The 27,324-nt window shown below is 53.8% G+C and overlaps 1 protein-coding gene across 1 annotated transcript in view; it reads left to right on the top strand.

Annotated features, from left to right (window-relative positions):
- Positions 1-27,324, top strand: part of MID2 (midline 2) — a 64,691-nt gene that overhangs the window by 9,834 nt on the left and 27,533 nt on the right. The window contains exon 2 of the mRNA XM_051630716.1: positions 8,358-9,079. Within this exon, the coding sequence (XP_051486676.1) occupies positions 8,414-9,079 (666 nt within the window). The 5' untranslated portion in view covers positions 8,358-8,413. The remainder of the gene's footprint in view (positions 1-8,357; positions 9,080-27,324) is intronic.

A 27,324-nucleotide genomic window follows, 5' to 3' on the forward strand; every position in this document is an offset into this window, starting at 1 on the left:
GGCTGAGGGAAAGCTGAGCCAGTTGGATCGGTGCTTTTTTCTTTATTTTTTTTCTTTATTTTTTTTTAAGATGAAGGGTAAAAGTGCTTGTGTGCAGAAGTGATTGAGAGCTGGGAGATCGTTCTCCAAAGGGATGCTAATGGCTGTGACTCACCTCGGAGTGCAGAAGCGTTTCATCTTAAGAGACTTCAAATGGCCTGTTTAATGCTCTGGCAAAACACCCACGGAGCCCTGGCGTTCGTCTGTCCTTCTGCAGTGCTCGGCGGGGACTGGGAGATCTGGCTCGTGTACTGAGCAAGGGACCGGGGCAGGAAAACTATTTTAAAAATTGCCGTGATTGGAAAACAAACCTTGTTTTTTCCCTCTCTGAAGTGAAGAGGTGGTGACTGCCGCAGTGGAGGATCCCCGGACCCTCTGCCCGGCTGGGCTGCCCCCTCCTCCTGCCCGGCCCGCTCCGGCAGCGCTGGCTGTGCCACGCTGGGGGGCATCCCCAAACCTGCACTAGGATCCTTGGCATACGGGTGCCCCCAGCCCCCAGCGTGTGCCCAGGTGGTGCCTGGGGATGTTTACGCTGGGAAAAACGTGTCTGCAAAACATGTGCCTCGTGTCCCAGCCTTCTTTTCCAAGGGGAAGCCTGAAACTGCGAAGCCCCGGGCTGATCCTTCTGCTCTGTGGCATGTTGCTTCCCTCCTTTTAAATGGTTTGTGGCTTTTAGCTGAGCCGTGGGCCCAGTTACACCAGTCTGGACGCCTCTTCCTGAATGGGGAGGGGGGGGGAGGGTGTGAAGGTCCAAAATATCTGCTACCTGCATTGTTTCTGCATTGGGGATTAACTTTAATTATTCCCTCATTGTCTTCAGTTCCTACAGGAAGCCTTGTTTATCTTACCCGCTGCACCAGGAATGTAACCCCGAGGAGCCTGTGCTGATATATTTAAACTTGCTCAGAGCAGCACAATAGCCTTTGAATTTCCCGACTCTGTGGAATCTGTCGAATTCAGTGGTTTTGGGGTTTGGAGGCTGGAGTGGGCGTTGGGCTGGCCGGGCAGGCTGGGATGGCAGCAGGGAGGCTGAGATGGGGATAGGCGTGGCTCCTGGGGTGCAGTCCCCAAAAGATGCTCACCCCCCAGTATGGTGCTGGGGCTGCTGCTTCTTCAGCCTCCAGAGGGAGCGAGGGGTCACCCTCGAAATAGGCTTCTCCTCGGCTATGCCGTCAGAGGAGGCTTCAGATGCAGCCGCCTGTGCTGCCTGGACTTGTTCTGGTGCTGTCAGGGTTGGTGCGGGCAGAAAAGGGGTGCAGGGTGGTGTGGGGCCTCTGCTGGCTCTGTGGCTCATGGCAGTGACTGACGTGGTGCTGCATCAGCTGGGCTCTGCCCGCAGCAGCTTTGTGCGGGCGGCATGCCCCTCTGTGGGGCAGCATCCATCTGGGGATAAAAGCCAGGGCTTGCTCTGGAGCCCAGGAGGCTGGTACGGAGCTCCAGCTGCCCGTGCTGCGGTTGCAGCCGTGCCCTCCCCTCGTCCTTGCAGGGCCGGGGCCTCTGGCTGCTCGCAGGGACGATGCTGGGCTAGAGCTGCATTGCAGGCAGTGGCTGAGGTAGAGGGGAAGGACGCAGAGCTGCGGGGTGCACTCGGAGAAAGGCTTGGATCAAAAGCTGCTGTGATGTGTGGTCCAGCAGGAGCCAGCCGGGAGCAGGTCTTTTTCGGGAGCTGCCGGTGCTGAGGCAAGTGCTGTTCTGCTCACCTGCCTTACAGCAGCAGAGGAGACGGCAACAAACCAGGATGTTAGCAGAGCAAATAACTGCAGGAGAGGTGGAGGAGGGAGTGAGGTGATGAGAGTCGGGGCAGAGGAGCACTTTCGCAGGAGGGGAAGGAGGATTTGTGGGGGTATGGCTGGCAGGGCGGCTGGAGCATTGCATGGATGTGCTGGTTCAGTGGTTGCCAAGGCTGGAAGTTGCTTGCTCACATCTCTACTGGTCTTGGGAAGGTGGGATTGCTCCCACCACAGCTGCATCCCTCAGAGCTGGGTGCCTGCGAGTGTCCCAGGCTCCAGCACCATGGGCTGGGGCTGCCCTTCATCGCCGTGACCCCCCGGTGCGGGGCTTCGGTGTCAGCTGCTGGCAGAGGGACAGGGCTGCTCTGCTGAGCTCTGGCAGTGCCACGGGGGGTCTGGGATGGATGGACGGACACAGCGCAGGGCACAGAGGGGTCTGCAACGGGCTGGTGCCCACAGGAGGGTGAGCCCAGCTACTGTGGGGGGCTTCTGCTCCCGCTGCCGACAAGTCCCTGCGCTGCCATTGCCGAGTGGGCGGCAGCAGGAGCTGTCCGCGAACTGCAGGAAATCCTTCCTTGCCTTGCACCTCGTGAATGCCGAAAGCCACGTCCCCTGGGAACCTTGGGTGGGCAGTGCTCTGCTGAGGTTTCAGGGGAGCACTCAGGAGCTGCCACCGAGCGGGACACAGCACCATGTCCGTGCACACGGCTGAGCCAGGGACTGCTTGGGGAAAAGAGGGAAAACCTTCCCTTCGCCCAGGGTGTAATGAGTTTGGTTTGGTGCTTGCCTCTCTGATGTCTTGAAGGTGAATGGTCATGGGCTTTGGCCAGAGCACCCTGGCCCTGTGGTGTACCCCAAGACAAGTTCCTTGGAGCTCCTTCTGCTCCCCGTGGGCTCATCCCAAATGTGAGTTGTGCTAGGCTCATGCTGGAGGTTTGTGGATGTGGAGCAGAGCTTGGGGATTGCTTGTGTTCCTGTGCACTCACAGACGACTTAAACAACAACAAAACCTTTGTGCTTCATCCTGCACTGCCATCCTGTCAGGCTAGACAAATACAACATTAGCAGCTGATGGTTTAACATAGGCCAGAAACCCTCCTATTGCCATGAGCCCTTCCCACATCGTATTTTCCGGCCTGTAGGAGTGTGGCTCTTCATTTCACGCCCGGCGAATCGGAGGCAGCTGCAGATGAGGTTTCATGGCATGGCCAAAACAAATAGGGTAATGCATTGATTTCTGTGCAGCTGTGAAGGTGTTCTGAGCCATTTAAAGCAATGGGGAATGTTCAGCTCGGGCCCTGGAAGGAAGGGAAGAATGGTGGGATGTGCTGGACATGGGAGGTATGGAGCTGGGGGCAGCGGATTTGGGGGAGAACTGGGGAGAGCCTGCCTGGGAGAAAGCTTCTTGTGTGTGTGTAAACTGCAGAAATCCTGTGGGGTGACAGGGGTGGAGGCTTGTGGGGCTGCTTGACAAACAGAGGGATGTTTTTGGGAAGAACAGAGAGAGAAGGGAGTTGCAGCTTCCCAGCAGAGAGCAGGGGAGGGGCAGCCCAGGTTGTGGGATGGGCTGAGCTGGAGCCGGGATGCTGGCATGGGGCTGGAGCCCCGGCTGGGGGCAGAGCCCTCCTCCTGGTTCCTAAGGCATGTGCAGAGCTTATGCCTTGAGTGTTATCCCATTTTTAGGATGGGAGGGGGAAACCAACCAAGCTAGTTGTGCAAGCTGTAGTGCAGAGGTACCTCAGGGGCCCCACCAGCCAGGAGAGCAGGGAGCAGGTCAGCAGAGCCTGTCCCAGCCCTGGGAGCTCTGCTCTGTAACCAGGGCCTGGCCAGAGAAGTTCAGGAAAAAGAGGATGTTGTGCTGAAGTGAAACCGTTTCATCCCATCAGCCAAGACAATGTAGTCAGCGATGAAGATGAAATTCCCCTGGGGTATAAAGTACTGTGCAAAGGAGAAATTAAAGAGCAACAAATCACCCGCACCCAGTGGGCTCCAGCCAGTGCTTCTGAAGGAATTTAACAAAGAAGCAGATGAACTGCCAGCAAAAAGTAATCTCTCATTAAAAGCAACTGCTGCATGGGAGCACAGCCTCTTCTGCTCTGTCCTTAATTTAAAGAGGTACAAGAGGAACTGTGGGAATTATAGAGCAGCCAGCTTTATTTTAGCATCAAGCAAATTGGCTGAGAAAATAATTAAAGCTCTTGTGGAAATGCCTGCACTTCAGTGTGATAGATTAAGGACAGCAACACATGGCTTTTATATAGGAAATCCAGTTTACTTGGGTTTTTTTTTTAATCTTTTTTTCAGTATTACGATAAGGTGATTGGGGAGAGCAGTTGGGAGTGGAATTATCTGGATTTTCAGAAAGCCTTGGACAAATTCGCTGAGTTATTAAGGAAACTGCTAAGGCAGGAGCTGTGGGAAGAAAGGCCAAATTCTGTTTGATGTTTTCAGATTTACTGGGAGGGAAGAGCTGGTGAGGAGGCAGGAGCTGCAGCGGCCGGAGGATGCGCTTCACCCTCTGGGGCTTTGAGCCTGAGATTTAATGTTAAGGATGCACAGCAGACCCGCACACCCCGGGCTGCCAGGGTTGCAAGGCAAGCACAGAGAAAATAGGTAATGCTAGGTCTAAACTGGCTGGATGAGCCTGATTACCTCCCTCCCTCTCTCTCCCTTCAGTACCTTTGTTAAGTAGGGAGCTGTTGCTAATTACAAGGTTGGGGTCTGGTTTTCCTGGCAGGACCCCTGTTCCTTGTGGGGCAGATGTGTCCCAAGGACAGATCAAGGACTGTTCCCTGGCTGGTGTTTGAAGGAGTGCAGGTCTGGGGGAGCAGAGGGGGGCGGGGTTCTGCCCCATCACATCAGAGTGCTGGGGCTCATCAGGAATGTGCTGGGGCTGCTGGGGGGTTTGTAGTTTTCCCTGAACAGTGTCCTGGTTTCAAACTGATTTTCCTGAGGACAACAAAAAGCACACAGACAACTGCTGCCCAGATTTTATATCCTGCTGTTGTGGAGCCAATTAAGGAAAGGGTTGCTGTATTTTATTTTATTTTTAAATGTATGGGTGGAGCAACATAGCTTTTTTAAAGCCTCATTCTTGGAAGCAACTGAGCAATCTGGGCTGCAGTTTTTCTAGGGGAAAACGAGGAAGAGAGAAAAAAAAAAAGAATCACACTTGGTTTGGAAAATATCGGTGTGAAGAGTTAGTATTTGCCTAAGCAGGTCCTGAGAGGAGAGGTGTTCTATAGGGTGGGGCTTTGAAAAGCTGGCAGAGCCCTTCCCAGTTTTGGTGCTGAGGGGAGACCAGGAGGAATTCTGGGTGGATTTAGCAGACATTGGTAAAAGTGAAGGCTGGCAGAGATCAGAAAGATGTGCTGGAGGGGAAAATGTGACCTGCAGATGTACATTGCTGGGCTTTAAATTCTCTTTAACAGCTTAGGAAAGTGGATACTGCCATGTGCAGCTCAGCAAAGGCTGGTGCTCACTGTGCTTAAAGTGTCCTGACCGACCACTGAGTGGCTGATGCCTGTAGAGCGCTGAGAATTCCATCCTGAACAAATCCAACCCATCACTCATGGGGCCAGGGAAGAGCTGTGGCATTCCTTGTGCCATGTGTCTGGCTGTGGGCAGGGGTAGGAGGACTGACCTCAAGGTGTGGTTGTGGCCAAGCCCAAGAAATCACACCATTGGTTTGAAACACAGGTACAGTGCATGGTGTTGATTTTATCTATCTGAACTCCATAGCACAAGGCAGGCATGGAGTGGATGTTGAGGAGGAGCTTTCTTGCCCCAGGGGCTAAGGGGAAACCATAAGCAGAAGGCACAGGGGGAATTTTGGGCTGCCTAAAGATGGTTGGAAGAATCAAGGAGAATTTTGAGCTGGCTGGCCATGGTGTTGTACACCAGGTTGTCCCCTCCCAGGCATAGATGGGGTGATGTGAGCAGCATCTCCTCGTGCTGCATGGAGCAGCCCTTGCGTGACACCCGTGGATCTGCATACACCCACAGCATGGGGACAGGTCCCAGGGTGCAGGTGGGTGCTTTGCCCACATCTTACCTGCTGCACAGCTGCCTGCTGGCCCCCTGGCCCCCACCCAAAGCCACTTGTCATGGCCCCGGGCAGGCTGGGCGGACGCCGAGTGCTTCTGTGTGTTGCGCAATGGGAGAAATCCCACCCAGGCGTTTCCACAGCCCAAGTGTTTGGTTTTATGTTGCTACTTTGTTGAACTATTGCTGTTCGTGGCCGCAGCCCTGCCTGGCTGCTGGCAGCTCCCCTGGGGCCAGCGTGAGCGTGGCTGGGGCGGGCTGACCCTTGGGCACAGGTGACACAGAGTTGTTTGTAAACTGTGTTCCTATTTTATACCTTTTATATTTGGAGAGTTAATGACTCTAAACAAAGCAGATTTTAATCTAATCAGCTACTACTCGTGCCACGTCAATCCTGGACATCAAAGTGAACATCAAAGTGAGAGCATGAAAGGCTTTGGAGGCAACGCCAACTGCTTTGCCCAGGTGCATCTCTGAGCGAGCGTCCTGGTCCCTGCCTCTGCTCCCGCCTGGTTCTGAGGCTTTTCTCAGCTATCTCAGATCTAAAGGATGCTGTCCCAGCATGGAAAACAAGATTACCATGAGAATGGCCCTCAGGAACAAAGCAAAAAAAAGCTATTTAAACTTTTTCCGTCGTTCCTCCCCAGCTGGCAGTGCAGCCGGGTGCTCAGCTCGCAGCAGCTCACTCTGCTGGTGGCAGCTTCTTGCACCATTCCTGGCTTTCAAATTCTTTTCCCAGTGTGGATCAGACTCTGAAACAAATCCTGTTATTTTCCTTCTGTGTTATTCCTTGTGCTTTTCTGGCTGGAGAGAACCCATGGATGACTCAGGGAGGTGAGAGCTGCCGGGGTTGTTCGCAGAGATGGGAGCGTCGGGCTCCTACTGGGCAGCAAAGCAAGGGACCCGACCTGATCCAGGGACAGTTTGTAAGGTTTGAAAGCGCAGTGCCCAGAGGAGCTGCCTGTAGCTGGGATGGGGGTGCAGCCGGAGCCCCCTGGTGCCCCCAGGCTGGGAGCACAGGGTGAGCCCGGCAGATCCAGGGGCTGCGGCGTGTGTGAGAGCTCCCGGGCAGGCGGCCAGGAGCGTTTCCTCCCCGCCGCTTTCCCAGGGCTGCGATGGGCTCCCAGCCTTGGGAAAAGCACTGGGAGCTGCAGAGAGGAAGCTGGGGGGGGGCTTTGCACTCCTCAGCGTTTTTGGTTGCAGCTGCTTTTCCATTGTCTCTCTTGGGGGAAAGAATAATATATATCTATATATATAGCGATGTGTGTGCAAGGCTGCGTTTGAGCAGGACTCGCTAAGGGTGCTGCAGCATTAACATATCCAAACATCCAGTTGCTTAATTTTCTAAGCCCCTTGAGCGGGTGCCGGAAAGAGCTCCCGTTCTCCTCCAGGCACTTGCGGATCCTATTTTGGGCCCCTAGGCAGAGGGGGTGGGACGGGCAGGGACAGTGCAGGCAGGTCCCAGCAGGCACTGGGATTTGCCATGTGCAGGCACTGGGAGCAGCTGGGCAGAGCCCCCTGCCACGGCTGGGGCACGAGCTCCGGAGGTGGGTTCACAGCCTGTGCACGCTGCGGGTTCGGCAGGGTTTGTGTTGAGGTGGGGGTGTCCGTGTGCTGCCCCAGCTTGTCCTCCAGCCTGCTGGAGGATTGTCCTGCAGCCCGGTAGGGATGGAGCTCGGTGGCTCCAGGTGCAGCGAGGGGACAGCGTTTGGGATCAGGCTGGTGGCCACTCGGTGCTCTGCAAACCCGGAGCTTGGGAAGGGCAGGGCAGCGGGTCTGGCTGCTCACAGAAAGCCCGTTTCCAGCCTCGTGCAGGGCAGGAGATCTAAAAATACAAGCGGGTTTGCCTCCAGCTGGAGTCAGTTTGGGCATCTCTGGTTGTAGCTGGAGTGCAGCAGAGAACAGCAGAGATGGAAGTTTGCCCACTGTCATTTCACTGCTCCTCCTTCCCCACCCCACTCCTGACAGGCCATGGCTGGGAGGAGCAGAGCAGGAGCTCAGTACGTGGAGCTTCTGACCCGCTTTGCTCAGGGTTTCCAGGACATGATTCACCTTTTCCCCTTCATCAGAGGAGATGGGGCTGGGTAGCTGCTGGAGGGGCTATTTAGAGGTTTATCCTTGCTGTGCAGCAGAGCCTGGAAAACTAGCACAGTCCTGGGCTCCTGTCTTGGGCAGCACTCACTTAAAGAAACATAAAATCATGTGGCTTCTCCTTTTTTTGTCTCCAGCTTTGCTGTCCTCTTCCCTGGCTGGGCTGGAAGGTGGTGGAGAGGAGCTTGCTGCTGCCCCTTCTCCTGTCCTCCTCTCCTGTCCCACAGCATCTCTGGGTGCTGGTCACAGCTCGGGGCCTGGCTCAGGTGGACACTGTGGTGAGAGGCTTCAGCCACGCTGAAGGGCTTGTGTGAGCCCCGCTGGGCTGGAGAGGCAGGGTTGGGTGCAAGGGGTGTCAGGGTGATGTGTCTGACTCCCCCAGCCCCTCTTTCTGGTGGAGAGGAGCTGCCTGGGGGAGCTGCTGTCTCATGTCTCTGCTCTCCTCTCTCCCAGGTACCAGACCACCTTCCCTGGTTTTTGATGCTGAATCAGGATTGTTTTAACTAAAGATGGAAACACTGGAGTCAGAATTGACCTGCCCAATCTGCCTGGAGTTATTCGAAGACCCTCTCTTGCTGCCCTGTGCCCACAGCCTCTGCTTCAGCTGCGCCCACCGCATCCTGGTGTCCAGCTGCTCCTCCAGCGAGTCCATCGAGCCCATCACCGCCTTCCAGTGCCCCACGTGCCGCTATGTCATCTCCCTCAACCATCGGGGCCTGGAGGGCCTCAAGCGGAATGTGACCCTGCAGAACATCATCGACCGCTTCCAGAAGGCGTCCCTGAGCGGCCCCAACTCCCCCAGCGAGAGCCGCCGCGAGAGGACCTACCGCAACAGCCCGACCATGTCCGTGGCCGGCGAGAGGATCGCCTGCCAGTTCTGTGAGCAGGACCCCCCGCGGGACGCCGTGAAGACCTGCATCACCTGCGAGGTCTCCTACTGCGACCGCTGCCTGCGGGCCACCCACCCCAACAAGAAGCCCTTCACCAGCCACCGCCTGGTGGAGCCGGTGCCCGACGCGCACTTCCGAGGACTCACGTGCTTGGAGCACGAGAACGAGAAGGTGAACATGTACTGTGTGGCTGACGACCAGCTCATCTGTGCCTTATGTAAACTGGTGGGCCGCCACCGGGACCACCAAGTGGCATCCCTCAGCGACCGCTTTGAGAAGCTGAAGGTAAGTCCCCGGCCTGGTGAGCCCACGGGCCAGATCAGTGGTCAAGGCCAGTGTTGCCAGAGGGCTGGTTGCCAGCACAGAAGCTGGTTCTGGATGCCCCAGGTATCACCTCTTACTTAAGCCAAACCACTCCTGAAAGATATGTGGGCTGCAGGATGGAGCCTGTGGGCTGCTCCAGGACCGCGGGACCAGGAGGCTGAGCTGGGTCTCGCACAATTAGAGTAAAATCTTTGAAGTTTTATTTTTCTCCTGCTGGTTTGTGTGTTACAGCCTGTCCGGGGAAGTGGTTGAGTCACTACTCCTGGAGGCATTTGAAACCTGTGTAGATTTGGTACTTCAAGACATGGTTTAGTGGTCAAGGTTGTAGGGTCTTTTTGTGTTGACATTTGGACTTGGTGATCTTAGAGGTCCTGTGCAACCATGATGATTCTGTGTGCCAGGCCCAGGCATTGGACCTTCTCCCTGAATGACTGGACAGAGAAACATCACCTGGCACCGAAGTGCCCTGTAGCTGTTGTCGCAGGAGTGTTGCTGTCTGCTGGGGTTTGTCCTGTCCTCTGAGAGAGCTGGGGTGGCAAAGAGTGTCCTGGGGGCTCCCTGAGCTGTTGTGCTTGGGCTGTGCCAGTTCAGCCCTGCTGGAGGATGGGAGCAGGATGGGTCACACTGTGGGCTTTTCCTTTTAGAAAGCTGCTCCAGAGGCTGCAGAGCCTGAGAACCCTCCTGCTGTCCATGAACCCTCCCCGCAGGTGTTAGCACATCTCACAACCTGCTGTGCTCTGAGATGTGCTCCAGGGAGGGCTCCCATGTCCTTCTCGAGTTGGTTTGCCCAAAGCTTCTCTGCTGGCAGCCCAGAAAGTGATCTGTATCCTGGGTGCAGCACCTGCAGCATGGCCAGCAGGGTGAGGGAGGGGATTTGTCCCTCTGCTCCATTTCCAGCTGAGGGGTTCCCAGCACAAGGAGAACACGGACCTGTTGGAGTGGGTCATGGAGATGGTCTGAGGGCTGGAATCCCTCTGCTAAAAGAAAGGCTGAGAGAGCTGGGATTTACCCTGGAGAAGAAATGGCTCCAGGGAGACCTTAGTGTGGCCTTTTCATATATATTCTCCTGTGGTGGGAAGCCTCTTCTCTACAATAGCCTCTGTTTTCCATCCTAATTTCCCTCGAACTGAAGTGGCAGAAATGGGCAATTGCTCTGCAGCCCCTTCCCTCATAGCATGTATTGATCCAAACTGAATTACTGTTCTGCTGCTCTTCAGGTAGGGGAGAGCAAACTTCCAGGGCTCCCTCTGGAGTGCTTTGAAGCTTCATTTTTATGCAGTAGCTGTGGTTGCACTGGATGTTATGTGAACCCGCATGGATGATGTTTGACCTATATAAAGTTAGAAATCCCTTTCTGTCCCCTGTGCATTCCTCATGAGTCTGCAGAACTGTTTTAATTCCTTTCTTTCTGTATTAAAACAAAATAAAATCGAGCTGGTCCCGTTAGAGGTCAGGGTGGTGAGGCTGTAACTGTGGCAGCAGTTGTATTCTCATTATAACCCTTCTCATGTGTTTCCAGCTGCTTCTTCCTTGCTCTTTTCTCCCTTGATGTTCTGGGCTTGTTCTGACCCAAAAGTGCTTTTCTTGGCTCTTTGTCTTGTTAACATTTTGAGCAAAATCAATTTGTCTGCCCTTCTGTTTTTTGAGGGCAGGAGAAATACTTCTATCACTCTAGCAAAAATACAGAAGATTAATATTTTTTCCTCACCAGCAGGTCAGACTATTTTGTTCCTTCTTTGTTTATCTTTTTTTTTCTTCTTTTTTTAAATTTTTTTTTAAGCAAACTGATGCCTGGAGAGAAATATTTCTAGATGTTCCTTCTTCAAAAATCTCCCAAACCTGGGGTGAGTTCCCCAGGGTTGGGACTGAGACACCTGCAGCGGTGGGGAGAAGGTGCTGCGGGATGTCCGGTGCGTTGCTGCCGTCTCCGGGTGCTCCCGCCGGGAAGCGCTGTCCAGCCGCGGCAGCCCCGGGGCCCCCGCGCTCGGTGGTGGCTGATGTTTGCCTCCAGACCTTGATGTCCTGTCTCGTCTTCACATCACGCCTCACCTAAGCTTCCCCCAGTGTGTGTGGAGCAGTGCCAGCAGCCTGGTCCGTACTCCAGGACATTCTTTTTCCATGAGGAAATGTCTCAATTAGCAAATTGGAAACCTCAGAAAGAAATGGCAGTGTATATTTGCATGCACTAAAACCAGGGAATAGAAATTAAAACCCTTTTAATATTTTCTCCTTAATCCAGCCCATGTCAGCTAACCCAGCAAAGTCATCTGAAGACAAAAAACCCTTGACAGGCTTAACTGCTTCTCAACCAGACAGACTTTGCAGGTTGCCAAAACACCACTTTATTTTCTTTTAAATAGCAGCCTTAAGTGATTTTGGACAAGGAGAGAAGCTCATCTCTGCTAGAAACATTCCTTCTGTGCTCTTTGTCCTGCCCAGCTCCCCGTCTGACTGCAGGAGCTGTAGCTGGTCTGGGAGCAGGTTCAGGCAACGTGGGGGACCTGAGGTTGGGGTCTGTCGTCCCACCCTCTGGCTCTGTGTCAGCTGGGCTTCTTTTGGGTGTAGTTTTTCCTAAAGCTCCAGCTCCACTGCAGGAATTGCATGGGATCAGTGCCAAGCTTTGCCAGCAGAGTCAATATTTGCATTAGTATTTTGTGGCCTCTTCCTCTTACACCCTCAGTCTGCAGTTCTGACCCCAGTGCTCTTCCTGGCAGCACTTGAAATCCTTGTGAGTACCTGAAAGACTTGAAATCACTAAAACAGTGCTGGGATGGGAGTGCTGGCAGGATGCTGCCAGCCAGGACCTGTGCCTCCCACAGACCCCTGGCCTGCTCCCAGCCTGCCCAAGCCCCCCTGCCCCCGCAGGGCTCAGCCCCTCCTTCCTCTTGCTCAGTGGTTCACCAGGGAGCTCTGCTGCAGCCACCTGGCCCTGCAGGAGCCACCTTCACTTGGGCATCGACCAGTTGCTCTTAATCTCCCCGGCTTTGATCCTGTAGCTACAGCGAGCTGGAAGTGCCTTTCAAGTTGTTGGGGTTTTTTTGATGGAAAACTGCATTTTGAACCAAGTGATTTCATTTTGTCTAAAGGGCTGTGCTTTCCACAAAAATCTTAGGTGTTTTGTTTTGGTTTTTTCCTTGTTAGAAGAGCTGAATGCCTGAAAATCATCCTGGTGTCCCCAGATCCCAGACCACCTCCCAGCACTCCCCTTTCCCACCCCACTTGGTTTAGACCAGGACTCTCCGGGGTGCCTGCAGCACAGCCTTCCCATGCAGGCTCTGCAGCCATCTGTCCATACCACAGCATGCACCTCAAGGTGTTTTAGGAACCATCTTTAATCCTTTACTAATGCATATTACGTTTTTTTATTTTGTCCCTCTTCAGCTCCACTTGTTTACAAGATAAAGCAGCTGGGAAGTGTGAGCAGTTTTCCTTGAGTGCGGTAAATCTGAGCTGTGAACATCACTGAGCTGAGGTTTTGGACCTGCTCTGTGGCTGCTCACATCATGCTTGTTGCTTTGTGATAAAGAAGTTTCTGCCCTGAGTGTGCTGCTGTTTGCCAGCACACAGTTCTGCCCCGGTTCCTTCGAGCCCGTGAGTTGGCTCACCCGTAGCAGTGGCTTCTCCCTGGCCATCCCTGCCAGCTGGGACTGCTGCTGGCAGGCAGGATGCAAACACCAGGGCTGCTGACAAGGCAGGAGGAACTGCTGGGATTTTCCACCCTGGCCGCCTGATGCTGCTGGATTTTCTGCAATGAAAGCATCCACTGGTCTTTAGGATGTACTGGGAGGCTTTTCCCAGCTCCCCTCCCCTTGTCTTGGACTTGCATCCTAGGTCAAGAAGCATCTGAATTTGAGGGGATAGGACGCTGGGCAGGGCAGGGTGGGGATCGAAGAGCTGGATCACCCCCATGGGGCAGGAGAGTGTCTGGGAACTTCCCAAAGCCAAGATGCCTGGGATGGACACAGCAGCATTCTGTCTCCCTGGGATGGCTCCATGTCAAGGACTGTCAGCCAGAGACCAGGAGGGAAAGGAGGAACAGCTCTCTGAGTACAAGAGTGCTTGGTAACAGAGTGGCTGTTCCTGGGGTGTGTTGGTGTGGGTGCTGCTTGGCGAGTCCTTGCCCAGCTTCGGGCTTCCAGCCTGGCCACCTCCTGCAGCCCTTCGTGCCATGAAACATCTGCCGGCGACACGGAGTGGGCTGGGCTGGCTCGGGGACAGCACTGGCTGCTGTTCCCACCCGACGGGAGCAGAGCCCTCCTGGTGGTGAGAGCAGGTGACTTGTGTTGGGTTTTGGTGTTTGTTCTGCGTCTCTGCGTGGTCAGGAAGGGTCAGGATCTCCATCGATGGCAAGGCAGTGCATCAGCTTGCCTTGCTGGCTGAACATGGACATTAAAGATCAAATTAAAAATGTATGTAGATTAAGAGCCAAACTAATGGCTTGACCTAGATAAAGCAAGTGCAGGAGACAGCATTGCATTATCTGCCGAGTAACATCTCGGCCAATTATAAATTCAAATTGCTTGAAACTCCTGATTATGATCCCTGTGTGGCTGCTGCCGTGTGGGCTGGGCACGAGGCTACACTGAGCTGTGACTCCTGCGAGGGAGAGGTGACAGCAAGAGAGGCTTTTAGCTGGAGAGCTCTGGTCAGCTCTTCCCATCCGGGGTTTGCAGTGGAAGGAGTTTTCAGAGACAGGGCTTTGTCTTTAGTCTTCACTGCTGCCCTTTGCTTCTCCATCTGCTCAGTTCCCTTTGCAGGAGCCAGGTAAGGGTCAGCTCAGAGAAGGCTTCTCCTTTGCTGTTGCTGCTGTTGATTGACAGGCTGGAAATAAAAAAAAAAAAAAAAGTGTTTTGTAACACTTTGGTATCAGCTCTTGGCTGCAGGAGAAGCAGTGAGGCGTGTGGCAAGCCCGGCGTCTGGTGCACTGCAGACACGTGCTGCCAGTGGGTTTGTGTGAGTAGGATTCAGGATTGAAAAAAAACCCAAAACACCTCCCTGTGCTAGACAAACTGTATGCAGAAAGCTGGTAGTTATTCCAGGGTTCTTAAGAGAAATGAGAAAAAATGAGGGAAAACCTTCCTCCTCTCTGAAATATAGGACTTACTCGCCTTGGGACTCGCGAGCGTGTTCTCACTTGTGCTGTGTGAGTCACTGAGATTGCTGCTTAATTTATGATTTACTGTACTGCCATGGGGCTAAACTGAATTTATAGATATATTTATATATTTCCCACACACAAGGAAGAGTGATCTGAGAATGAGGGTTATGGTTGTGGGTGCTGTGAGTCCCACACAGAACCCAGGGCTGTTACCAGACAGCTCTGGCTGGGCTGGGGCTCCCGGCTCCTTTCTCTGTAGCTGGCAGCAGAGCTGACAAACCACAATTCCTGGTTCTCCTCAGCTCTGTGAGGGCAGAGAGGCTGCGGGGAGGAAGCTGAGCAGAGCGAGAGGCTGTGGGCGCAGGATGCTGCTGGGGAAGGTGCTCGTGGGGACTGGTGGGCTTGGGAAGTTGGCTTGTTCAGGGAAGATGAAAGCAACAGGGAAGGTGCCGTTGACCCACTGCCGGGCAGAGCTTGGCACAGACCCCTCAGCTGAGGGATGTGGCAGGAGGTGGGTGGCTGTGCCCAGGGGAACAGGTCAGAGGATCAAGTGAAGGACAGATGTGGGATGTCCAGGCAGCAACCCTGGCCCTTCGGCTCCTTCCTTTAGGAGATGGAAAATTTCCAGCTTTTGATGGGAGAGGGGCTGCTGAGAGCATTAGACAGCACCTTCCATGTGCTGCTCTCCGGGCTGGGTCGAGGGGCTGGGCAGAGCTTAGAGCGGGTCGGGAGGCAGCAGGTCCAGGGGCTGCTGAGCCCCCGGTGCCTTCCTGGTGTGTTCTGCAGGGGGGGCTGTGCTTTCCGGTGACACACCAGGGCCTTGGCTCCAGATTGCTCTGCTGATCATGTAATTTTGTCATTCCTCTGTAAATCAACAGGGCTGGAAAGGGGTGTTCCTGCCAGCGGGACCCAACCTGGGCTGAAACCACGTCCAAGTTACTGAAGAGGGAAAGGCAAATTTTTTGGCAGAAGTTGTTGCACCGGTAAATTAGACATGAAAAATTTATGAGTGTGTCAAATTGAATGAGTTCAGCAACTCCAGATCGTTAGGTATTAAATTGTTGCTTAACTTTATACCTTCCAGTGATTGAGTCTTACACGGCGATTAGTCGGTTGGGAATAATTTGTGCAGAGCTGCTGCTGGTGGGTCCTGCCCGAGCTGCTGGTGCTGGGCAGGACACCAGGGAACTGCAGGTGCTGGAGGTACATAAATTCCTGCTCAAAAGGGCTTGTGGGGGAGCTGGGGTACATTGCAAGGGAAGGAGCATTCTCCCTGCATGCAGAACCTGGGGTTTGTGGCCCTTTGTGAATGTTTTCTTGCTCATGTTGTAAGACTTGGGGCTTTGAAGGCCACCAAAAAAATTAATGATGAGCAGAAGAAAGTCTCTGGCTCTCAGTTCCCTGAAGAGGGATCTATCCCTCAGCTGCCAGAGGAGGGAGATGTGAAATGAGCAGGAAAACACTAGACAGCAGCACAGGTCCTGCTCGGGAGCTGGGCTTTTCGTGGTGGCCCAGGTCTGTGGTGGGACCTCGTCACTGCCCCTGGCCTGGCTGAGGCCACCTCTGCAAGAGCATTGGTAGTGCCAGTGCCTTGGTCATTGGACAAGGGTCTGGTGACCCCGGCTCAAGGGTGATTTTGGGAGATGCTGCCCTGTTGGTTGTGCTGACGGGTTTTACTCCTGATGCTGTTGTGCATGACTCCACCAGGCAGTGGTTGCTCTGGTCCTGAAGTGAGGTGTTCAAACACTGCAAAAAATGTGATCTAAAACATCTGCAGATTCCAGCTGGGGCTTTTACTGGGTTGTTCCTCAGCTGGTGTGGTGTCCATCAACAGGCTCGTGTGAGGTGACAGGTTTAGCAGTCGAGTTTTCAGTGCTGTTTCTGGAGAAGGAATAATCTCTGAGATCTAATATATGATAGTACTTTCCAGCATAAACAAATCTATGCCAGTCCTTGAGCCACGGCCCCATAGCTGTTCAAGCCAATTTATGTTCCCATCAAGCCTGATCTTTGTTCTAGTCATCCCTGGTCACATGATGGAACAGATATTTTTTTTCCTACCCCTGTCAACAGACTTGTTAACAATACAGATACTTTTATGTGCAATTCCAGATCCCACCAAAGGTCCCCAGCGGGGGAGGATTCCCCATGTGGGAGGTGATGCTCCACCAGCTTCATGGTGTTTCCTTGTGGTGGGTCCTCTGGGCAGCTCTTCCTGGGGTGCTCAGGTACATTCTCTGCTTTCTGCTCTCTTTTCTTGGGTTCCTGTGGCATGGTTTTGCTCCTTGCAGACCTGAACCTTGCCCAAGGGCAGGACACTGATTAAAGCTTTGTTCTCAACCATTTTGCTCCTCATTCCAGCAAGCACTTGCTACATGTGCTGGTTTGTTTTTTTTTTCCTCATTATTTTTCTGAGCTTTTACTCTGAATTTTCCTTTTCCCCTTGTGGCTTTGGTAACCCAACCCCTCAGAGCTTGCACTTGGTGTGTCCTGTGCTCAGATGACTTCCCATGGCTTCTCCTGAGTCCTCAGCAGCCTCGTGCTCTGTGTCCCCAACTCCTGTGCCACCAGGATGCTTAGCCAGCTGTTCTGGAGAGCCTGTCCCTGCTGTCCCATAAGCAGCTCTGGAGCTGCCAGGCTGCAGCCACCAGCACCAGTGGCCTCTCCCCAGGGAGAAATGTTGTCCCTCTCCATCCCACCCAGCACCACAAGCCCTCTGCTTACTGGAACAGCCAGCAGCTTTGCCAGGAGATTGATATTCCTGCCCTGAGTAGCTGTTGTTTAATATTCAGGATATATTGTGTTACTTGAGTAATGAATATTCAGTAGGGTGAATTAGCATAGCTCAGCTAATTGTGCAGGGAAGGCTCTGGTGCTCCTTAGGCCTGTGCTCAGCTCCTCGCAGCGTGTTCTCACGCCTGGAAATCGTGTCCCAGCAACATTCAGGATGTCCCAGCAATTTGGAGGCTCAGTTGCATGCACTGGGGTGAGAGTCCCATTGATTTCTTAGCAGGCTCGAAGTCATGCTCTGAGATGCTGAATATTGCTATTGTGGTCCCATTAGACCCTTAAATAGGCTTAGAGGTGTTATTAAGTGATTTTACCATGACAGCTGACATGCTTTTTAAAAAGCCCTACTTTAAGTATCCTATTGGATAGGGCAGTTAGAGGTGCCCTTTTATGGAAGTTAATGTTCAACAGCAGCACATCTTCTGATAAAAATCCTCCTGTATTGGGAGTGGAAATGGATCTTGGGACCTTAAGATAAGGATGGGGGGGGGGTTACCTGCTCTCGCCTTCCAGCCAGCCCCAGGCTGGTCCCTGGGGGTCCTGGCTCCTGCTTTGGGCTTTCTCCTGCTCCACATGCTGGCTCCAGGCAGCCCATCCTATTGCTGGAGGTGCCCGTTGTCCACTGTGGGGCTGAGCAGGCTCCAGCTTGCAATGGGTGTTGGGACCATTCATTTGACCTTAAGGGTCTTTTCTAACTTAAACAATTCCATGAATGGTTGGTATCAGCCCAGCTCATTTTGATCTTTATCTCTAAGCAGATATGTCTGTGATGAGGAAAGCAGAGGTGTGTCCCCAAAATCTCCTGAGCTGGCTTTCAGATGAATGAGTCCTTGCACCTCTGCTGTTCTTCCCAATCCCGTGGCTGGGTGGTCCATAGGAGGCCAGGTCTGTAGGTCCTGGCAGGTGTGGTGGCTGCTTAGTGGCTGCACAGAGCTCCTCTGTGTGAGGGACAGTGTCTGGGCCAGGAGCTGGCAGCCCCACCATGGCCTGTGCAGCTGGGCTGGCACTGAGAGGGAACTCCTGCTTACTAATTAAACTAATGAGGTGGTCAATTCTCCTGCCCTGCCCTTCTCTCATGGTGGGGCTCCAGCCATACAGAGCAGGGTTGGGGCTGCCTTTGGGTGCCTGAAGTGTCCGTGTGACTTGGGAACCTGATGTGCTGGTTTTGGGGCACAGGTCGATGTCCTTGTCTGTGCTGCTTGGAGCCAGAGGTCTCAGGTGTGGGAGCAGAGATGTCTCTGCTCGGTTCTCCAGGGCTCAGGTTGGGCGTCTCTGCTGCCCCTGCCTGCTGCCTGGTTGGTTTGGGAGGGTGTCCTGCTGCCGTGGGAACGTGCCCAAACCGTGTTCCTGGGAGGGATATCGAGCACTGTCACCTGCGTGCTGCCCCCTGCCCCGGCGGGGGGGTCGTGGCGCCCGGTCCCGTCCAGCACCGGGGACAGAGCCCGGCGGGGACAGAGCCTCGCCCGCCCTGCCATGGGAAAAGCCACCAGCCCGGCTTCCCACCCCTCCTCCCGCGCCAGTTCCTGCGGGGAGGGAACACTCCTGGCTGGGCCCCTTTTGTGGCCGAGGGACCGAGGGAGGTTCTGTGTCCCCCAGCCCAGCACCCAGTGCTATGACTTCCAAGGCACATCCGGTTGTCAGAGGCCAGGATTTGGGCACTGGAATTCTCAAGATCCACATGATGTGCAGCTGGCTCCTCGTGAGCCTGCTGAGCCCCTTTCTGCTCTTCTGGGCATCCCTGATTTATGGGATAAGCTCAGAAAATGATGTGCAAAAAGGCGTGTGTCGTGTGGGATGTGCCAAAGCAATAAGTCCAGATTCCTTTCTTCCTTCTCTAAAGGGCTTTTGGGAACCAAACATCAGCATCCAAGAGAAAATGTGCTTGGGTGTTTGGTTTATTTATTTTTGTGATGACGATGGTTGGAAAACAAAGGTCACGAGCAGAAACAGCCTGATGGATCCACCCACTGCAGCGCTGTGTCCTGGCACTCGTCTGACGTTTGTGCTGGAGTGATCCATAAAAATCCTGCCTATAATGTAAACCATCCAAAAAACCCCAAGAAAGCCCCCTCCTTGGCCTCCCAAGGAAGGAATTGTGTCCTGCCTGGAGCTCTCCCAGTGCTGCAAAGAAGGAGACATTTCCAAGAGGTTCAGGGGTAATGGGGTCTGCAGTGTGGCAGCTCACAAAACTGAAAGCTCTTTCCAAAGTGCCCTTGTAAAGGTTTGTCTCAAATTAACTTACCCTGAGCACTTCCATGCTGCTGAAGATGGTGTTCTTCTTGCGTAACTGGGGTGGAGAACCAGTTTTTATTAATGCTGGATGGAGGTTTGTGGATTAACTGGGTGCAAAAGTTTAAAGCTGGATATTCTCTGATGGTATCTGCAGGTGTAAAACTGGGCAGGGGTCTTGGGGCTCTGGGCTGGGACTGGCACCCACTCTGTTTCCAGGGAAGTGATTTATCTTTCCTGACTCCTTAAGTGCCGCCGGCTTGGCTGCTTGAACTTGCTCCTGGGTAATGGCCCCTTCCCAAGGCTTGCTGATGCTGCTGGCCATCCATCACTGGGATCAGGACCTGCTGCAAAAGCTGCAAGCAGCTCTGTCTCTTCTGGGACCCTGTCTCTGTCAGCTCAGAAGGCCAGTAGATCGTCCCAGTGCCATCCATCCCTTCCCGTAGTAAGTTCTCAAGTCTCAGCTCCATCACAGAAGAAATGCTAAAGGCCACTTCTTTCATTTGCTGAGCATCAGACCTGCCTTGGCAGAGCCTTGCAGAGGGGCTGTGTGGGTCTGGAGGAGGGTGCTGGCCCTGCCTGGGCAAGGGGAATCTCCACAGCCCAGGTCCTTCCACCTCGGCATCCCCCTGGAGAGCAGCCATGCGAAGATGTCAGCAGGAGCAGTTTAAGCAGCTTAAATTGTCTCTCACAAAGCAGTGGCTGGCTCAGCTCCTTCCTCCTGCTGCACTTTGATCTGACAAGCAGTCACTATGAAAACTAGCTGTAAGTTCTTTGCTTTTGTGAAACGCAGGAGTTTGGGGCAGGAAGTGTGACTGTGAGGACCTGCTGTTCCACCTCCCAAGGGCTCCTCGTGCCCTTGGCTTCCTCTGCTCCTCCTCTGGGACTTGGATGCCCCCCCAGCGAGCAGAGCTGCTGCTGGGAGCAGGGATGGGTGCTGGGGATCCTGCTCAAGCAAGGACTGGGCTCTGCAGATTGCCATCTTCTGGGACTGCAGCCTGCAGAAGTTCTTTGTTCCCCTGAAGCCTCCTGTTGCCTTGAAGAGCCTTCTGAGTTGGAGAAAGAACGTAATCTTTGCCAAGATTGATTAAATTAATTTCTTAATATCTCCTTGCTTGCCTGTGGCAAGTTCTGAATTGCCCTGCCTCAGTTTCCCATGTTTAAAACAGTGCTACGTGAGACTGGCATTGGAAAGGCAGAAGATGGCTGAGAGGAGCTCCTCCTGAAGGGCAACGCCATCTCCTGAGCACAGAGCTATTCATTTTCCTTTACCTTGTTTTGGAATGGAGTTGTCATTTGCCTCAAAACTTTGCGTGCCATTAATGATTTGTTGTCTCAACTTTTGTTTCAAAGTCTTGTTCACCTTTCTAGGGGTGAAGCGTGTGAGAGCTGGCACCCAGGAGGCACGCTGGGGAGCACGATGCTTTCCACCTCTTTGGGTCATTTGTTGTCAGATCAGAAAAAAAAAGAGCAATATTATGTAGGAAGGCAAAGAAGGGCTGGGTGTGCTCATTGACATGGAGACCTCTGGGGCTGCTTTTCTGTCTCACTGTCCCTGGAGCCCCAGCTGTACTGGAGGTGCTCCGTGTGCTCTGAAGCTCATGAATGGATGTGTCCCCACCCTTGGCGATGCTCCATCTGCTCTTCCTGGGCTGGGAAAAGTTCAGTTAATTCATCATTCACTGAACAGAGGCAGAGTCCTGCCCTCTTCTCTCGATGCATCTTTTGCTCCATCTCCTGTGTCTCAGCTCCAGCCTGTCAGCAGAGGCTGAATCAGCCCGGTCTGGGCACAGCGAGGGGGTGCTCTGGGGGGTGCACAGCCCCTCCTCCAGCACGGACCCCCGTGCATCTGCATCATCCTGTGCTTAAAACCTGCCCTTCCCATTTCATCTAATGCCTCTTGATTCTTGAAGCCGTGGTTTTTAATTGTACAATGTTCCTTGTCAGCACCAGCAGGAAGAAATATGTTTGGAACTGGTCAGGAAACAGAGGAAAAAAATTAGCAGAAGGTTTTTTCACTTATTTGATTTTTTTTTTAATTATTATTATTTTTTAACAGAAAGCACAGCAAGAGGATGAGTAGTCTCCTGCAATCTGTTTGCTGCTCTCTGGATATTAGAGGATGACACCAGCTGGGCTTGTAAAACATCTTTAAAAAGAATAATCCCAAACCCACATTAGCAATTAAACATGTCACTCACTGAACTCTGGAGTTTAATCAATTTCCCCACCTTCTCTCTCTCTTTCTTTCTTTTTGTTGTTTCTCTTTCGTTTTGCTGCTGAGCTCTGCTCCCAGGCTGTGCTGGCTGGTGTTGTGCCTCAGACCAATGCTGTGGTGCTTTTTATTCTACTCAGGCTGAACTAAGACACCCCAGGAGGGTGGTGGTGCTGCTGTGGCCTGGCTGTGTGCTGCAGCAGGAGGGCTGCACGGGACGGTGCTGGGCATGCTTGGGGATGGTGGGCTCCCCCATGGGAACCCCAATCTCCCCCTGAAGCCAGCGTGGTCTGGTCTTTCTAGGAGCCACTGAAATGCCCAGTTTGGGCACACTGACACCTGCCCACGCTGCCTTCCTCCCATCTCCCTGCTGTGTTGCAGCCCTCATCTCCATGTTCCATCCTTTGCTGCAGGGTTTGGACCAGTTGTGGAGTTCCTGCAGCCTGCTGGGAGCAGGCAGCCCCCAGGGAGGTGGTGTACTCAAGCACTTTGTTGAAGTAAATTGTCTCATAAATTACCAATGAAGCAGCCCTGCTGCTTGGGCCCAGCACGGGCAGCTGAGTGGTGCTCACACCACAGCCCGGACAAAGCCCCTTGTGTGGTGGCCCAGAGCCTTGGGAAAGGACCATGTTGAGCTGGTGTGGGAACCACCACCCTATCTTCCCCCCATCCCCTTTGCAAGGGGCTGGGCAACATGAAGGTAGGAGTGAGTTTTCTCCAACCTCATCTGATCCCAGATTGAATGGAGTGGGCCAGGCTGGGTTTTTTTTTTCCCCCTCTTTGGTCAAAACTCGGGGTTGTGCAGAGCAGGAAGGGGCAGAGCTGCTCCCTGCAGGGTGCCCAGGGCTTGGCCAGCCTGGGCAGCAGGACAACAGGTGGTTTTCACATGAATATCAGTTATTTCTTGAAATATAGCAAAATATCCCACCCAAAGCAGTGCAATTACCATTCAGGTCTGGAACCACCTGCAGCTTTATCTTCTTTTTTTCTTTTCTGTTTTCTTTTTTACCAACTCTTGTTGGAGCAGCGTGTGCTCCTGCTGGGAGGAGACAACATCTCCCATGGGTGGAGGAAATGTCCCAGGGAGACATCCAGCAGTTTCTGGGAAATTTATAAATGATTTATTTGCTTTAGCCTGAGGCAGTTTGCATCTGCAATGGAACCTTTAAGAAGGGCAGGATGGGCTGTGGGGGCCCTAACTCGGCTGCTGGTTGGAGAAAACTTTCTTGTTTTTAGCACAATTGAAGGGTGGTTCCTTCCCAGCGTTGCTGTGGTGGTGGCACATCCAGTGCTGGGCTTGTGGGGAGTGGCTGCTTCATCTGACAGCACTGGAGTTGATGTCTGTAGATTTTATGGTTAATTTTGGGGTGATGTGGCAATGGCAGATGGGTTTGTACCCACCGGGGTCTTTCCCTAACAAGGGGCATTTGCTGCCAGAGGAGTCAGCTCGGCTCCCAGCTCCATTCCCTGCTGGGCTGAGGCTCAGGGAAGTGGGGCAGAGAGGAGAGGAGACAGTCATAAAAGTGATGGCTTCTGAAATAATTTAAATCGGAGCTGTGCCCAAACAGGGAGTTTATAAGTTATCCACAGCTGAGCCCTGTTCAACCAGGGGTAATTCTTCCTGGGTAAGCAAAAAGATGACTTACACCTTTAGTAATATCTGTTTGTGAGAGTTATTTCGTGGTCAATATCTGGTTTTTAAACCACTGTAAAACTCTGTGATTGAAAATAAAAATAAAATGCTAATTGGTCAGGTTTCAAAGCCCGTGACAAGGCCTCTTACAGAAGATGTTTGCTTGCAGACATGCTTGCCAGGACATATATTAGCAGTGTCAGAAGGAACAAAAAGTTCCCGTTAGCAAAGATTAGCTTTTAAAGAAAGATGAGGGGACTGGGGGAAAACATAAAGGGAAGAAAGGAAAACTAGATAAAGGTTTTCTGAGTAGCCCTCTTTGTGGAGGGCTCTGCTTGGAAGATCAGTGTGGTTGTTTTATTTTTGTGCCTTGACACTGCTAAATTTTGAAAGAGTCTTTTGACCCGTTGGTGAATGTGCAGGAAAGAGGCTGGGGGAGCAGGCAGGGCTTGTGTTCCCGGTGCTGTTCCTGCGGCAGCACACGGAGCTGCTGCAGTGTCCGGGTGTCTGCGCTGCTGACAGGGGGTCCTGCTGTCCCGGGGAAGGGGGGACGTGCGGAAAGGCTGCGGCTTTGCTGGATGTGGGAGCCTTCCTTCCTTCCATGTGCAGAGCCCTCCCAGGGCATTGCTCTGAGGCTGCCCTTCCTCCGGGAGCTGCCGCAGGAGCTCTCGGGTTTGCCTGGTTGGGAGCAATCCCGGGCCCCGAGCAGCTGGGATGCTCCGCGGAGCTCCCTGCATCCCTCCGGGCGCTGTGGGTGCCTGCCCGCTTCCCACCGCCACCAGGGAACGCTCCAGCCTTCCCGGTCCCCCAGGGGACTGCAGCTGGGAAAAGCGATGGGGGGTGTGTGTGTGTTTTGTGTTTTGTTCTGAGACTTTGGAGAGAGGCTCAAAGATGACTCAAATCTGCTCCACAGGCTCGCAGAAGGAACAAGGAGGCACATCAGGAGTACCCACGAGGGGTTTGTTTATTTTCTGAAGCTATTGGGATTTTCCAGCTGCTCCTGTGACTCACTGGGGCTCTGACTCTCCAAGCTGAGTGCCTGGGCAGCTGCCCCGGGGGCCAGGAGCTGGCACAGGGATGCCACAGCCCCCTCCCAAGGCCTCGGTCCCACTGCTGTGCCCAGCCATGCAGCAGCTTCCTGGCCCCGGGGCTCTGAGCTCCCACAAGCTGCAGGATGGAAGGGAACCCTTTGGGAGTGAGGGCTGGAGGCGGCTGCCTTGGAGGGCAGGGCAGAGTCTGGTGCCTTTACTGGATCAGGATGGAGGTGGGAGCTGTTGGCTGTGTGAGCCTCGTGTGGGACCTTTCCCATTGACTGGACTGCACAGAGGCAGCTTCTGGGGGATCCTCCCCCCCACTGGGCAGAACCCCATTGCCAGGGGCAGCTGCCGGAGAACATGGTGGGAAATGCCAGCACTGGCACCCCAGGGCAGGTCCTCATTCCCATCCCTTGGAGCTCCCCTTCAGAAGTGTTGGCTTTCTCTGGGGCTGCTGCTGAACACCCCAATAAAATCACAGCTGGCAGATAAGTATCTGCCCCCCCAGTGCCCCCTCCACGTTGCTGAGCTGTGATTTGGCTGCAGCTGCCTGTCAGGTCAGCAAAACCAAGGTCAGGTGCTGTTGCTTCCCTTTCTGTTAGTTTCCACTGAGACCTGTTTTTCATTTAAATGATAGGACCCAGCTCGTGCTGGAAAAACAGAGTTCTCCAGGCCACTGGCTCAGGCAATAAAAGCAGTATATTGTGGAGCTGCTGTGTCCTGCAGAACGAGCAGGATTTATGTGTTTGTTGTGCTCTGGGCAGCTGAGGAGCGTTGCAGCTGGCTCTGTGCTGGGCTGAGGGTGCTGGCCTGCTCAGGGCCGGGCTGAGAGGGTCCTGCCCTGCCCTGCCAGGGGTTGCAGACCCTCCTGTGGGCTTCTGCTGCCCAGCAGCTGGCCCCGGGTGGCTTTGGGGTGTGAGCTGTCGCACCCCTGGGGGCTCCCCGGGGGCAGGTCTCCCTGCAGAGCTGCTGCTCCTGCACTGAAAGCTGCTGCGGGGCTGCAGCTGCTCAGCCCTGCTGTGTGCTGGGCACGGTGCCCGGAGGGCCCAGACAGGGGGGTGTCATGAAGCTTTGCTGTGACCCCCAGAGCGGCACAGTTGGGAGTAATCTGGTGGGTGCTGGGGGCTCTCCTTCCCCTAGGCAGGATGGCTGCTGGGTCATGCTCTGCTCCCCACATCTCTGGGCTTCTGTAAGATTCCTAAGCCTGCAGCCCTGGGAATCCCAGGGCTGTAGGAGAAGCTCAGCTTGCTTTTTAAATACAGTTTTGTGACCACTAAAGGCTGAAAAGGCAGGAAGCAGATAAGAACACCACTGGGTTTCTGTAAACCTTATGGTTCGGGGGACACTTGGCTGATGGTTATCCCAGGCTGGCAGCAGGAGGGAGGTGGCTGCAAGAGTGTGACACACCATCCTGTTTCAGTGCTGAGAGCTGTGGCCTCATCCGGCAGAAGCTGCCAAGGGCTGGGGTGAAGCACAGCAGTGGCTTTGTGCAGGGATAAATGCTGCTGGCAGGCTCGTGTCAGCTGCTCCTTCCCTCACAGCCGCCTCAGCTGCACGTGGAATTCGGCAGGTTTTCCATCCTGAACCCACTGAGATGTGCTTCCACGGCTGGTGCTGCTCAGAGCAGCACGAGGCTTCCCATGGGGCTTTAACTGTGCAGTCAAAGATCTATTTGTTCCATTAATGGGTTGTGGCAGCCCAGCTGCACGTCCAGGCCCAGGGATTCGGTTTGTCTTTGTTCCCAGTGCTCACCTGCTACTCAGCTCGTGCTTCCCCGTGTGGCCCAGCCTGGGCAGCTCCATGGAAGCCTCTGCCCCGTGTCCCCAGGGCCAGGTTGGGGGTGTTTGCCTTTCCAGCCTGCAGCAGCACGTGCTGCCAGGTGAGTCGCTAACGCAGCTTCTTCCCTTGGTGAGGTGGTGTTTGCAGGGACTTCCCCAAATCACCACTCTTCACGGGGAATTTTCCAGCCTAAAAGGCTAAAATTGGGTGTGCGCTGCTTGATTTCTGGGGTTTGGTGGGGTGGTTTTGTTGTTGTTCCTGTGCTTTTGCAAAATGATTTGTTTGTATCAGAAATCAGGGCTGGAGGAAGGCAGAGGTTATCACAGGCAGTTCCAACAATGAGTGAAACAAATACAGATGCCTCCTGGGGACAAGCCCTCTGGTTTGCCAAGACCAGCTTCACTCAGTCCTGTGTCTTGTGGCCCTTCTGCTGTTGTCCTGCTCCATCCCTGGGCTTTTGTGAGGTCGGAAGTGATACGTGCTTGGAGATGAAAAGTCAGAATTCCTGCAGGTCCCTTTCTTGGGGCTCTTGGCTCCATGGCAGGTGGTCTGTGATCCCACGTGCTGGGCAGTGCCCTGGATTGATAAAGGAGGGCTCTGGAGCAGCTAGCTGAAAATCCCTGGGGGATCCACCAAAGCCTTGCAGCAGCTCATCACTGTGTTACGTTTGGGTTTTTTTCCAGAACAGCTCAGCCTGCCCTGCAAACTTCAGCCTTGACCGACTGCACTGATCCTTTGCATTTTCTAGGGAAATATCTGAAATTGTAGGGCTTTCCCTCCTACAGTGGAGGAGGAGGAAAGAGAATTTTTCCTTTTCTCAATATCAGAAACAGACTTTTTTTTCTTGAGGAGGGAACAAGGACTGATGGGAGCTTTACACTTCAGTGGGTGAAGTTGTAGCCAAGTTTAAAGCAGCTGAAACAGGTTTTGGCATGAGCTGTTACCCTTGTGCTGGGCTTGGAGGCTCCAGCCTCCGCATTTTCCAGATGTTGTAACTTTTCAAAAAGTCTGGTTTCGGTTGGTTTTTGGCCTTTCTCCTCAAGGTGGCCTTCAGAGAGGCTTTAGCAGAGCTTGTTGGGCAGCGTGAAGTGGCATGGGGAGTTCTCAGGATGCCCGGGTGTGCCAGCTGGTCCTGGGTCTGAATTTGGGAGAGATGAAGTGGGCTGTGGGGCTGGCAGAAGGCAGGGCTGGGCACAGGGTCGCTTCATCCCAACTGCCCAGACATGCTGCACTGGGCACTTTGGGGGTCTGCCAGCCCCGGCCCCCAGGCAGCAGCAGCTGGGAAGGGCAGCTCACAGCAGGCAGGGCTGTCTTCTCCGGGAAGGGAAAACCTGTTCAGACATTTTCTCTTGTACCTGTTGCTGTAAGATGTTGGAACTTGTGTAATCCATGGGGCTGGTGCCCAAGATCTGCCAGATAAGATGGAAA

The sequence above is a fragment of the Apus apus genome, chromosome 12 (genome assembly GCF_020740795.1).
Source record: "Apus apus isolate bApuApu2 chromosome 12, bApuApu2.pri.cur, whole genome shotgun sequence".
NCBI classification, from domain to species: domain Eukaryota; kingdom Metazoa; phylum Chordata; class Aves; order Apodiformes; family Apodidae; genus Apus; species Apus apus.